The sequence below is a fragment of the Belonocnema kinseyi genome, chromosome 3 (genome assembly GCF_010883055.1).
Source record: "Belonocnema kinseyi isolate 2016_QV_RU_SX_M_011 chromosome 3, B_treatae_v1, whole genome shotgun sequence".
NCBI lineage: Eukaryota > Metazoa > Arthropoda > Insecta > Hymenoptera > Cynipidae > Belonocnema > Belonocnema kinseyi.
Window position 1 is genome coordinate 77,692,909 of NC_046659.1, and position 9,954 is coordinate 77,702,862.

The window sequence follows — 9,954 nt, forward strand, 5'->3', positions numbered from 1 at the left end:
AAAATCAATTGACACTCGCAGATAAAATAGATAAACAATGAGCCAATGTGATAATTTTATTCTTGGGATGTGTCTCCTTGGGCTTTCCCATATTCCGGTTCTTATAGACACAATGACGCTGATTGGTGATAACAAGGCCAAGACCCTTGTACTTATAAAAGAGAACTTTTGGTCCAGAATCATTCAGCAAGTGTCAGTCGGGAAGAGGAGTCTTAGATTATTATTCAAAAATTTTAAAATGAAGACCTATATAGCTTTATTTTTCGTCGCATTAGCGGCTTTGCAGTGCAGTTCCGGTAAGTTTCAATTTCCTCCATAAAAATTATTTATTTTATTATCAGCTTTTTTTTACTGTAATTCAAATCCTTTTATTGCTGGTTTTATTCGAAAAAGTACGTTTCTTATAGTATTGAGTATTAACTTGTTACAAGTAACTGGCTTACTGAAAAGTTGCGGTTTTTGTAACTTTTAGGATAACTTCCTTACTATTTTTAAAAGTAACTTGCAACGAAACTTAGTTATGATTTTTTCAGTATCTTGAAATTTTAATTTTATTCATTTTGAAGTTATGGATCAGTTTTAGGTAGCAAAATTAATCTCTTTTGATCCAGGATTCAGGTATTTTGTTGCAAATTCGTGCTTTTTTAAATTCATCTGTGATTGATTTTAAATTAAAATTTTTACTGGCGAAATAATATAAACAGTTATATTTTTCTTTACGACATATATCTTGGTTTAAAATTTAAATACCCGATGAAAAGTCATAATTTTGGTTTGAAAATGAAAATGTTTTTAGAAAATTCATCTTTTTGGTTTCAAAATTCAAAAATTTAGGGGAAATTTATTTTCTTTCTTAATTGAACCAATTTTAAGGTATAACAACTAAAAGCACTATTTTCTACAGTCATGCAAATGTTCAACTATTTTAATAATCGAAAGTTATGAATTGCATGGTACCGTAAAACGGGGGAATGGGATTACTATAATTAAATATGATAGTCGTGTTTTCAATTTGAAATTCAATATGAAAAATCATTTTTGATGAATGAATATCCATAATTCTTTTTTTTTAATTATTTTAATTTGAACACAAGTAATTCTGCTGATCCTGCCGAACACTGCGCACAGAAAAACCTGTTCAGAGTCTTATATCATGAAGAGATATTCCAAGTGACATATCTATTACTGAAGTTGAATTTTATTATGAATATAAGTATTGTTTTTGACTTGCCAAAATATATTGAATTTTCTTACTCCGACTAATGTCTAATTCTTTTTCAAATAAGTTTTTATGGTTTTATCATCTTCGTTATATTGATTTATAAATTATAAAATTAAGGAGGTGAAAAAAGTAAATTTATTAACTAATTACTCAAAGAAAAGTAACTTAACCAACACTGATTTCTCTTTTTTTCTTCTATTCATTTATTCAAGGCAACTATATTAGATTTTTACTTGAATAAAAAAGCATTATTTCCATCGAAATGTATTTCAGTTAAAAAAATTATAGTGAAAATTTAAAAACCGGAGATGATGAATAGAACTTTTCATTTAATTTAATTTAATTTTATATATATATAATCAAAATTTTATACTTTCAGCACCAGTATCTGATTCTGTGGAGTCGAAGGAATCAGACTCAGCATCAGGTTAGTAAAATATATTGATTTCTGAATAATATTTCAATAAAAATTTTATAGTTTTTTTCAGCTCTCTTAAACGTTTTGAGAGTCAGAAAAAGTTATTAAACAATTAATGAAATCCGTTTTAAATCAGGCAAATTCAAATATGTTGTTTTTTAGAGGAAATTAAGCGACACATATTTTTCCGATTTCAGGAAAAAAAACTTTCCACAAAGTTACGAGTATTTTAATTTTGAGATCTACTTTTGAATAACACAATTTTTAATTCTACAGTTTTTTAGATAGTTCTGACATTAAATTTTTATTTTTGAATTCTGTTAGGGTTTAACGTTTCTTTCGAGTTCCGTTAGAAAATTTAACAAAATTAAAAATGATACAAGTAAAAGCATAAAAAGTTGACTTTCAGGAAAAAAATATCACCGTCTTGAAAATGTTTTAAATCGTATCAGATGGATAGGATGCCTTCCTTATATTGGTAGAAAATTTTTTATTTATTTAGAAAAAAATTGTAATGAATATTGCACAATAAAATCCTAAACAAGAAACAAAGTTCTATTTCAATAAAGACAGTCTTATTTTAAACCATATCTATTAAAATAACTATTAATTGAAATATTGAAAAAAAACCAGTTTCATGCACTAGTTAAAATAAAACAATGCAAGTGAAAAAAATATTTTAAAATAAATTAATCTTATATTTTTAAACCTGAAAAGGTTAAAAAAGAAATGCGTAAACAGAAAATGTATAGAAGCTCCCGATGTTTGTGTTTTTCACAATTACATAAATACAAGCATACTGTTAAGAATTTAAAAACCGAAGAAATTATCAAATAAATACAGATCGGGGTGCATAAACTATTTCTGTTGGATTAGGACGCATGATGCAATATGATTCAACTAACGATCTGACAGTGCGGCCTTCATGCTGTTTGTCACGCTTGACTGAGCACCGCCTCTCTCTCAGTCCCGCGGTCCCTGCATCGCCGAAATCCCAATGACTTAAATTGTAGGAATATCGTGAACCGAGGATTCTTATATCAGGAATTGAGTGTATATAAAAAACTTTAAATATGTTTAAAAACATAAACTTGAAAAATTCCAAAAATGTATATCTAAAATATTTTTTAAATAGATAAGATACCGATTTTTTTGTTCTTGAAAAAAAAATTTGCTTAAGGTCTCTTAAATAAAAAATTATGAAGATAAAAAATTGACTAAATATTTTTTTTCAAAATCTTATAAATAATAATGCAAAAAACTGCAAAACTTTAACAATCACATTTCAAAAGTAAAATGATTGAAAAATAGCTTTAAAGATATTGAGTCATACAAAACTAAATAAAAATTTAATTACTAAGCAATATTTTCTACTTCTTTACTCCTACATCTTTTTCGTAAACGTCTCCGGTGTAGTTAGAATGGTTGAATTACAAAGGTTTTGCTTCATAATTTTCTATTGCATTTATTTTAGCGTAAATTAATATTTTTAACACTTTTTTCTTAATAATTACGCTTCTGATATCGCATCGTCAAACTTTAGGAGTTTGTTGGCTTATTATTCACAATGTTTTTCAAAAAAATTATCAATTTTTTTTCATCTTTTCACTTTTTTTATTAAGGGAATTTCAAAGAATATAATTAAAATTATATTTTATAATTGTGAATAAGACGAAACCCTGGATATTTTTCATATTTTTTAATTTTTTCAGTTTTTTCCTTGTAAATGTGGCAAGATATCATAGAAGAGCAAAAGACATTTTTTGTAGAAATTTTCTAGATATGCCAACTTTTATTTTAAATTTGTATCTTCTGCTGTTTTTCAAAAAAATGCAAAAATTCAATTTTTTTTAATCTCCTAGCCACAAAGATGGTTTACCCTGCGTAAAACTTGAAAGTATCTAATAGAAGTTCAAATTCAACAAAACATTGGCAAAAGCTATACACTCACAAGAATGGTTAAATTAACCAGAATTCTGGTCAAACATGCCCTTACTATTTTTTTCTGGTTAGAGTAACCAGAAATTCTAATTAAAACAATCAGAATTCTAATAACTTTAACCAGAAAAAATAGTAAGGGCATATTTAAGCAGAATTCTGATAAATTTAACCAGACATTTTAAGTATCGATTATTGGCGAAAATCAATTTTTTAAATTTGTCAACAAATCGTCGTCGCTTTGTTAATTTATATCAAAAACTGTAAAAATGTAAAGAATAAATGGTCGATTTTTAATATACGTTAAAACCCAAACAATTATACTGCTGTACAAACTAAAAAGATACATAAGTGACATTGCCGCTTAGGTTGACTTTTACTCTAAGCGGCAATATCACTGACGTATCTTTTTAGTTTGTACGGCAGTGTAACTTCGTGGAAAATTTTAATTTCTTAAATCGTGTAAAATACGTGTCGGCTAAAATGGTCTCTAAAAACAAAACAAGATTTCGCCGAGAGATTATGCGGCTTAAAGTGTAGAACCTGCTTGATTAAAAATGTATTTGATCGAAATCGTATCTTTATTTTAAATAATTGTTTACTCGATCCTAAATGCAAATAGTAAAAAAATTTATATTGATTTTTTCTCCTTTTTAGCTGAAAAGAAAATGGTTTGTGAACCTAAAACTACTTTCAAACAGCAATGCAACAATTGTTTTTGTGCATTGGACGGTAGCGGATTTGCTTGTACCAAAATGGCTTGTCCATCAGATGTTTATAATGAGGATGGATCACTTAAACCACAGCCATTAACCGCAGAAACGCCCATTGTCGAAGAAGCCTCAGGTAAATAAAAAAATGTTATAAATATCTTATGATTTAATACGTTTTATACAACAATTTTAAAATCTGTGATTATAACTTGTTTTAAGCAACATAGATGGGATTATTTATTTCTCCTTTTTTTATTAGATAATTAGTCAACTATACTAAATTCTTATGTTCCGAAAGTTTAGAATTCACTAGTGAAAAGTTACTTTTTATTCATCAGAGATATCAAATAAAAAAATGTTCATTAATTCAGTTAATGATTTATATCCATTGAACTCATTGATTCAAACTGAAAGAAGTTCTTAAAATTTAATCTGCTTAGAATCTTTCAATTTCTTATGTATCCTTTTTTTACCTTATTTATATTTGAAGCTATCAATTTTGATTTTGATTTATTATAACTAATTTCATTATTATAGAAGCTGGCGCAGTTATAATTATAGCTACCGATGCTAATGTTGAAACTACCGAAAATGTTGAAAAAACTACCGAAGCTGTTGAAAAAACTACCGAGGCTGTTACCGAGGCTGTTACCGAGGCTGTTGAAAAAGTTACCGAGAATGTTGAAAAAACAACCGAAGCTGTTGAAAAAACTACCGACGCTGTTGAAAAAACTGCGGAAGTTGTTGAAAAAATTAGCGCAGCTGCTTCTGAAGTGGATTCCACAGTTGTCTCGAAAAGCATATCTAAAATCCCGTGGGGACGTAAGTAAATTCAAATTCATTATTTTTATAATAAAAAAGTCATTATTACAGATACAGATAAAATATTAAAATAACAAATTCTTTATTCAGACACATTTTTATCAAATGATGTGCGTTCCGAACTATCAAAATAATTATCAAAGATCCCAACTAAGTAGAACGTGACATGACCTTATAAAATATCTAACTGATAATCCTCCTTTTCTAAATTCTGGATTCCTAAACTATTTGTTTTATTTATTGTTCCTTTGTTTATTTTTATATCTTTTGAGAAAAATAGCTTCTACATACTTCTACTGACATCATTAATCGCGCACAGCGAGCGCATGTTGTTTTTTGATTTTAGTGAAAAAATTGTTAATACGAAATAAAAAATATTTTGTATTTATTTATTTATTAGGTTTATTTCCTTTTCTTAGGGCTATATAAATTATCTAAGATTCTTGAGAGAGCTCAAAAATATTTTCGAAGATTTCAAAAACGTTAAACAAAATTTCAACAAAAAGGTTCATTTTCAGTTTAAAAATGATGAATCCTTAACGAAAAATGTAGTTCACAATTAATATTTCAAACAAAACAGATTTTAATTTTAAATCCAAAACAGTTTAACTCTTAACAAACATAATTTTTAATAAAATAATTTGAATCGTCAACCAAAAAACTTACAGTTTCATCAAAAAAAGGTAACTATCTTACAAGAAGAAAGGATTTGTCTACAAAATAGTTTATTTATTTAACCCGAAAATAGGAATTTTCAACAAAAAAGCTAATTTTAAGTCAAATAGTTTAACTTTGCACGAAAAAATTAATTTTGTGCAAAGAACAACCAATGTTTAAGGAAATAGTTACAATTTCAACCAAAGAGAATAATTTTTTAATAAAATGGTGAATCTTCAACCAAAATAGTGACTTCTTAACGGAAAATCTACTATTTGATAAATTAATCAAATAAGATTTTAATTTCAAATAAAAAACAGTTCCTTTCATAAAAAAACGAATTTCGAAAAGAATAGTTGAATTGTCAACCAAAACAGATTAATTTTTAACTCAAAATATGAGTTTTCTACTAAGCCGATTCATTTTGTGCCAAAAGAAATGAATTTTCAATAATATAGTTACATTCTTAAACAAAGAGATAAATTTTTGATGTTTTGAATTGTTCAAAAATATGTTAAATATTCTCTCAAAATTAGTTTTTTTAAATAAAAAATAATCTCATCGTGACACTCGCACTGCGTGCTCGATTTCCGACAGGCATTTGTAAACAGGTTTTGTTGAAATTTTTTCTCGTAACTCTCGTCGTTTTTCCACACATTTTTTTTATTATTTTTTTTCAACGTTATTTTTCACGAATAAAACAAAAGATACGCGTCCTATCAAGAAGTGATTCTTAACGAAATTGTAGATCTTTTTTGGGATAACAATTTTTGTTAATTCGTCTTTTTTCGTGTCCTACATAGTTTGTCTGCAAAATGGAATTTTTTATTTTTCATTATTTTTTGTGCAATGAAAATTTGAATTTTCGATTTTTGAAGAAAATCCAAAAATTGGTTATGATAATCTTTTAGGGTTTCAAAAAGAAATGTTTTTCTTCTCTTGACTTTTTTTCATATCGTGCGTTTTTCGGCTTCAAATTTTGATTTTCGGTTGATTAAAAAAATTTTGAAAACGCTATAACTCTGAGAAATTTCTTTTTATCGAAAAAAGTCATTAGGATAAATTGTTGTTTTTTTTTTTTTGATACTATAAATATCCATACATAGAATTTTCAAATTCAAAAAAAGTAGTCTAAAAAATTTTTTAAATGCGCTCACTTTTTGAATTTTTATCAAAAATGGCTGGTTAACGAACTAGTCCTTTCTTTTAGGCCCTAAAAAAAGTTTGCCAAAGATGGATTTGATTCGTTCATTTTTTCGGGAGTTATCGTGTTTATGGACGGACGGCCGGATGGACAGACCGCCATCGTGAAAACCTGATTTTCGGATTCAGGGGGTCTCGAAACGTGGAGATTTGAAATTTGCACAGGAATCTCAAGAAGATTGTTTCATTATCCCTGATAAGTTTTTTTTAATTTTTTGAATTTGTTCATGAAATCATTCGAATTTTGGTTAAAATATTTTTTAAATCTTTCAAAATAAAAAAAAAATACCCAGAAATCTTCCAGTTTTTTTGGTAATTTTTATAAATTTTTTTTAATCTTTTGAAACTTTTTTAAGTTTTTCTTTTTAAATTAATTTTGAATAAAAAATAATAAATCATTTGAAATTTTTTCAAGAATCTTAAGAACGAAATTTGCACTCTCTTGAAACCTTTTAAAAGTTTTAGAAAACCTCTTTTTGACGTAATTTTCAAAAATGTCTCAAATTTTTTGAAATCTTCTGAAGGTTTGAAATACTTTCGATTTTTTTCAAAACATGTAAAACTTCTGAATATATTTTAAAATAACTCATCCTTATAATCTACCAGATTCTGTTTTTGAAAATGTTTTGAAGTGTTTTTAAATATTCTCCTAAAACTCATTTTTCAAAACATACAAAAATTATATTTAATTTCATTAGGAATCTTAAGAAAGTTTTTATTATTCTTTTCAAACTTTTCAAAAATCTTAGGGTTCTTCTACATTGTTTTTAAATCTTTATAAATTTGCATTTTGTTAAAAACATATTTTTTAAACTTCTCAAAATTTCAATTCTTTCAGTGTCTTTTTGAAACGTTTGAAACTTCCTAATATCTTTTGAAACAATTCAGTTTTCCCATCGATTTATATATCCTGAAAATTTAAGAAAATTCTCATACAGTCTTCTAGATTCTTCTCCGACATATTTGGAAATCTCCAAAACTTAAAATTAATCTTTTAACGAAAAAAATATATCATTTACGATTTTCCAATATATCTTATTGTCAGTAGCGGTATTTTTTTATATCGGTACCGAAATTTAAAAAAATTATAGTGGTAAATTATGTAGCAAAATATTTATAAACATCTAGAACTGAATTTTATTATGAAACAAAGTACTTATATAAAAATTTTAATTTACAAAACAAATCAAGAAATTCCTCATTTTTTCAAATAGTTCTAAAAACAGAAAATAGTCCCTAAAAGTCACTATGATCATTAAATTTTACCGATTGGCTTTTTTATTTTCCAGCACTTTACGTTGCGGGAACTCCATGTCCTGGACAAAGTTTCTACAGTGAATGTAATCAGTGTTCCTGTGGTAAAGATGGAGTATCTGCTGCATGTACTCTTGTGTCGTGCGAGGCATTCCGAAGTATTCATGAACAACAAACTAAAGATGCCACCGTAGTAGCCTAAAAAGTATTTGGGCCGATCAAATATTAGTACAATGTACAAATTTAATTATAAAATAGAAACATTTGTAAAATGTTGAATTTTACTGAAAAATATTGCGTGTATATAACCTTCTCATAGAGAATAATTATTTTATTAAGAAAATAAACCGTTTTTACAAAAAAAATATTATTAACCTGATGATCCTCTTTATCTTAATCCTTTCATTAAATGAGATCATTCACGAATCCATCACGGGTGAAAAACTATTTTTTCACAATTACTAAATAAAAAAATCGATTGCAACTTGGTGATTGTGAATTCTCGTTTTTCAAAGCTCCATCGGCTTTAAAAAATACATTCTTACAATGTTTCTCGTGCGTGGCCCAAATGAAAATATATTCAATGTGCTCGCATTTTTCTGTATTATGATCAACTCTATTATATTATTTTATATACAATTTTTTTATTATTATTATAGTATTATTTAAATAAATTTATAGTTCTCACTACAATTCATAATATGTATTTATATTAAAACAGACATATTCTCATTGTCTTGTGTTTATAACTTAAAAATGTGTGTGTCCTATAAAAAAAAGAGTTCAAAGCAAAATTGTAGGTATAATTAAGGCAAACAATTTTGTCAATTAACAGTTTATGGTAGATTGGGTTGTTTTCCAAAAAATAATTGGATTTCATTTTAATACTTGGTTTTGCGATCAAAGTAAAAACTACGCTTCCTGTCAAAAAGTAATTTATAACAGGTTTGTCAATCTTGTTTTAGTGAACAACTTTGGTGGATTAATTTTTTTCATACCTTACTGTCTTTTTTCCAAAAATTTTAATTTTTTAAATCTAAATTTTTTATAATTAAAATGAAAACTAGGCCTCCTATAAAAAATATTTTGTAATAAAATTCTCGACTTTTTTCGTGAACAACTTTTGTATTCACTTTTTTTATATGCAGAATAAGCATTTTACAAAAGTTATAAACAAATTCTTAAAAATCTAATAATCAAATTTTCTCGAAAAGAGCTTTACCGATCACGATAGTTAAAATATATGTTATTGAGGATAATAAGGGGGTTCCAGACAAAATTCAAGAACCAATTCTGTTGATTATAAGGAGATAAATAAAAAAAATGTAATAATTTTTTTAAAGGAATTACTTCTGGAAAACCAAATATTTTTTCCCTATATCATCCTCACATTTAAGGCTGCAAAATACATTTTGGCGGAAATGATGGAAACAATATTTTATAGTTTACAAAAATAAAACCTACTTGTTGGCCCACAGGTATGCTGTTCCACGAGAATGAGGAGATTCAGAAAAGTTTCGAAAAGAATTCGGAAAGAATTCGGAAAGAGTTCGGAAAGATAATTAGAAAGGACTATGTGAACTTTACTTCCGTTTCTTTCCGAACTTTGAGCTGTCCCACGAATCTTTCCGATTCTTTCCGAATGTCCCTTTCTCCTACTTCTTTCCGATTTCTTTCCGATCAGTGCCGAGTGTCCCTCTAGTTAGCCTCTATTTCATTATATTTAT

General features: G+C 27.0%; 1 protein-coding gene across 2 annotated transcripts; it reads left to right on the forward strand.

Moving 5' to 3' along the window:
• Window positions 1–202: 202 nt before the first annotated feature.
• On the forward strand, window positions 203–8,554 carry LOC117169302. 2 transcript variants are annotated; one of them, XM_033355608.1, is made up of 5 exons: window positions 203–296; window positions 1,602–1,649; window positions 4,236–4,424; window positions 4,829–5,113; window positions 8,263–8,554. In XM_033355608.1, exons 1-5 carry the CDS (start codon window positions 239–241, stop codon window positions 8,427–8,429), a joined length of 747 nt encoding a protein of 248 aa, XP_033211499.1. In that variant the 5' UTR covers window positions 203–238; the 3' UTR covers window positions 8,430–8,554. The 2 variants fall into 2 exon arrangements, with proteins under 2 accessions (XP_033211499.1, XP_033211500.1); XM_033355609.1 differs by having other exon boundaries at window positions 4,832–5,113.
• The last annotated feature ends 1,400 nt before the right edge of the window (window positions 8,555–9,954 follow it).

Excerpts from the sequence above, each read along its gene's own strand:
- LOC117169302 (XM_033355608.1), top strand. The coding sequence starts at position 239 with ATGAAGACCTATATAGCTTTATTTTTCGTCGCATTAGCGGCTTTGCAG. Across the intron at positions 297-1,601 it reads GGCTTTGCAGTGCAGTTCCG|CACCAGTATCTGATTCTGTG; the intron begins GTAAGTTTCAAT and ends TTATACTTTCAG. Across the intron at positions 1,650-4,235 it reads GGAATCAGACTCAGCATCAG|CTGAAAAGAAAATGGTTTGT; the intron begins GTTAGTAAAATA and ends TCTCCTTTTTAG.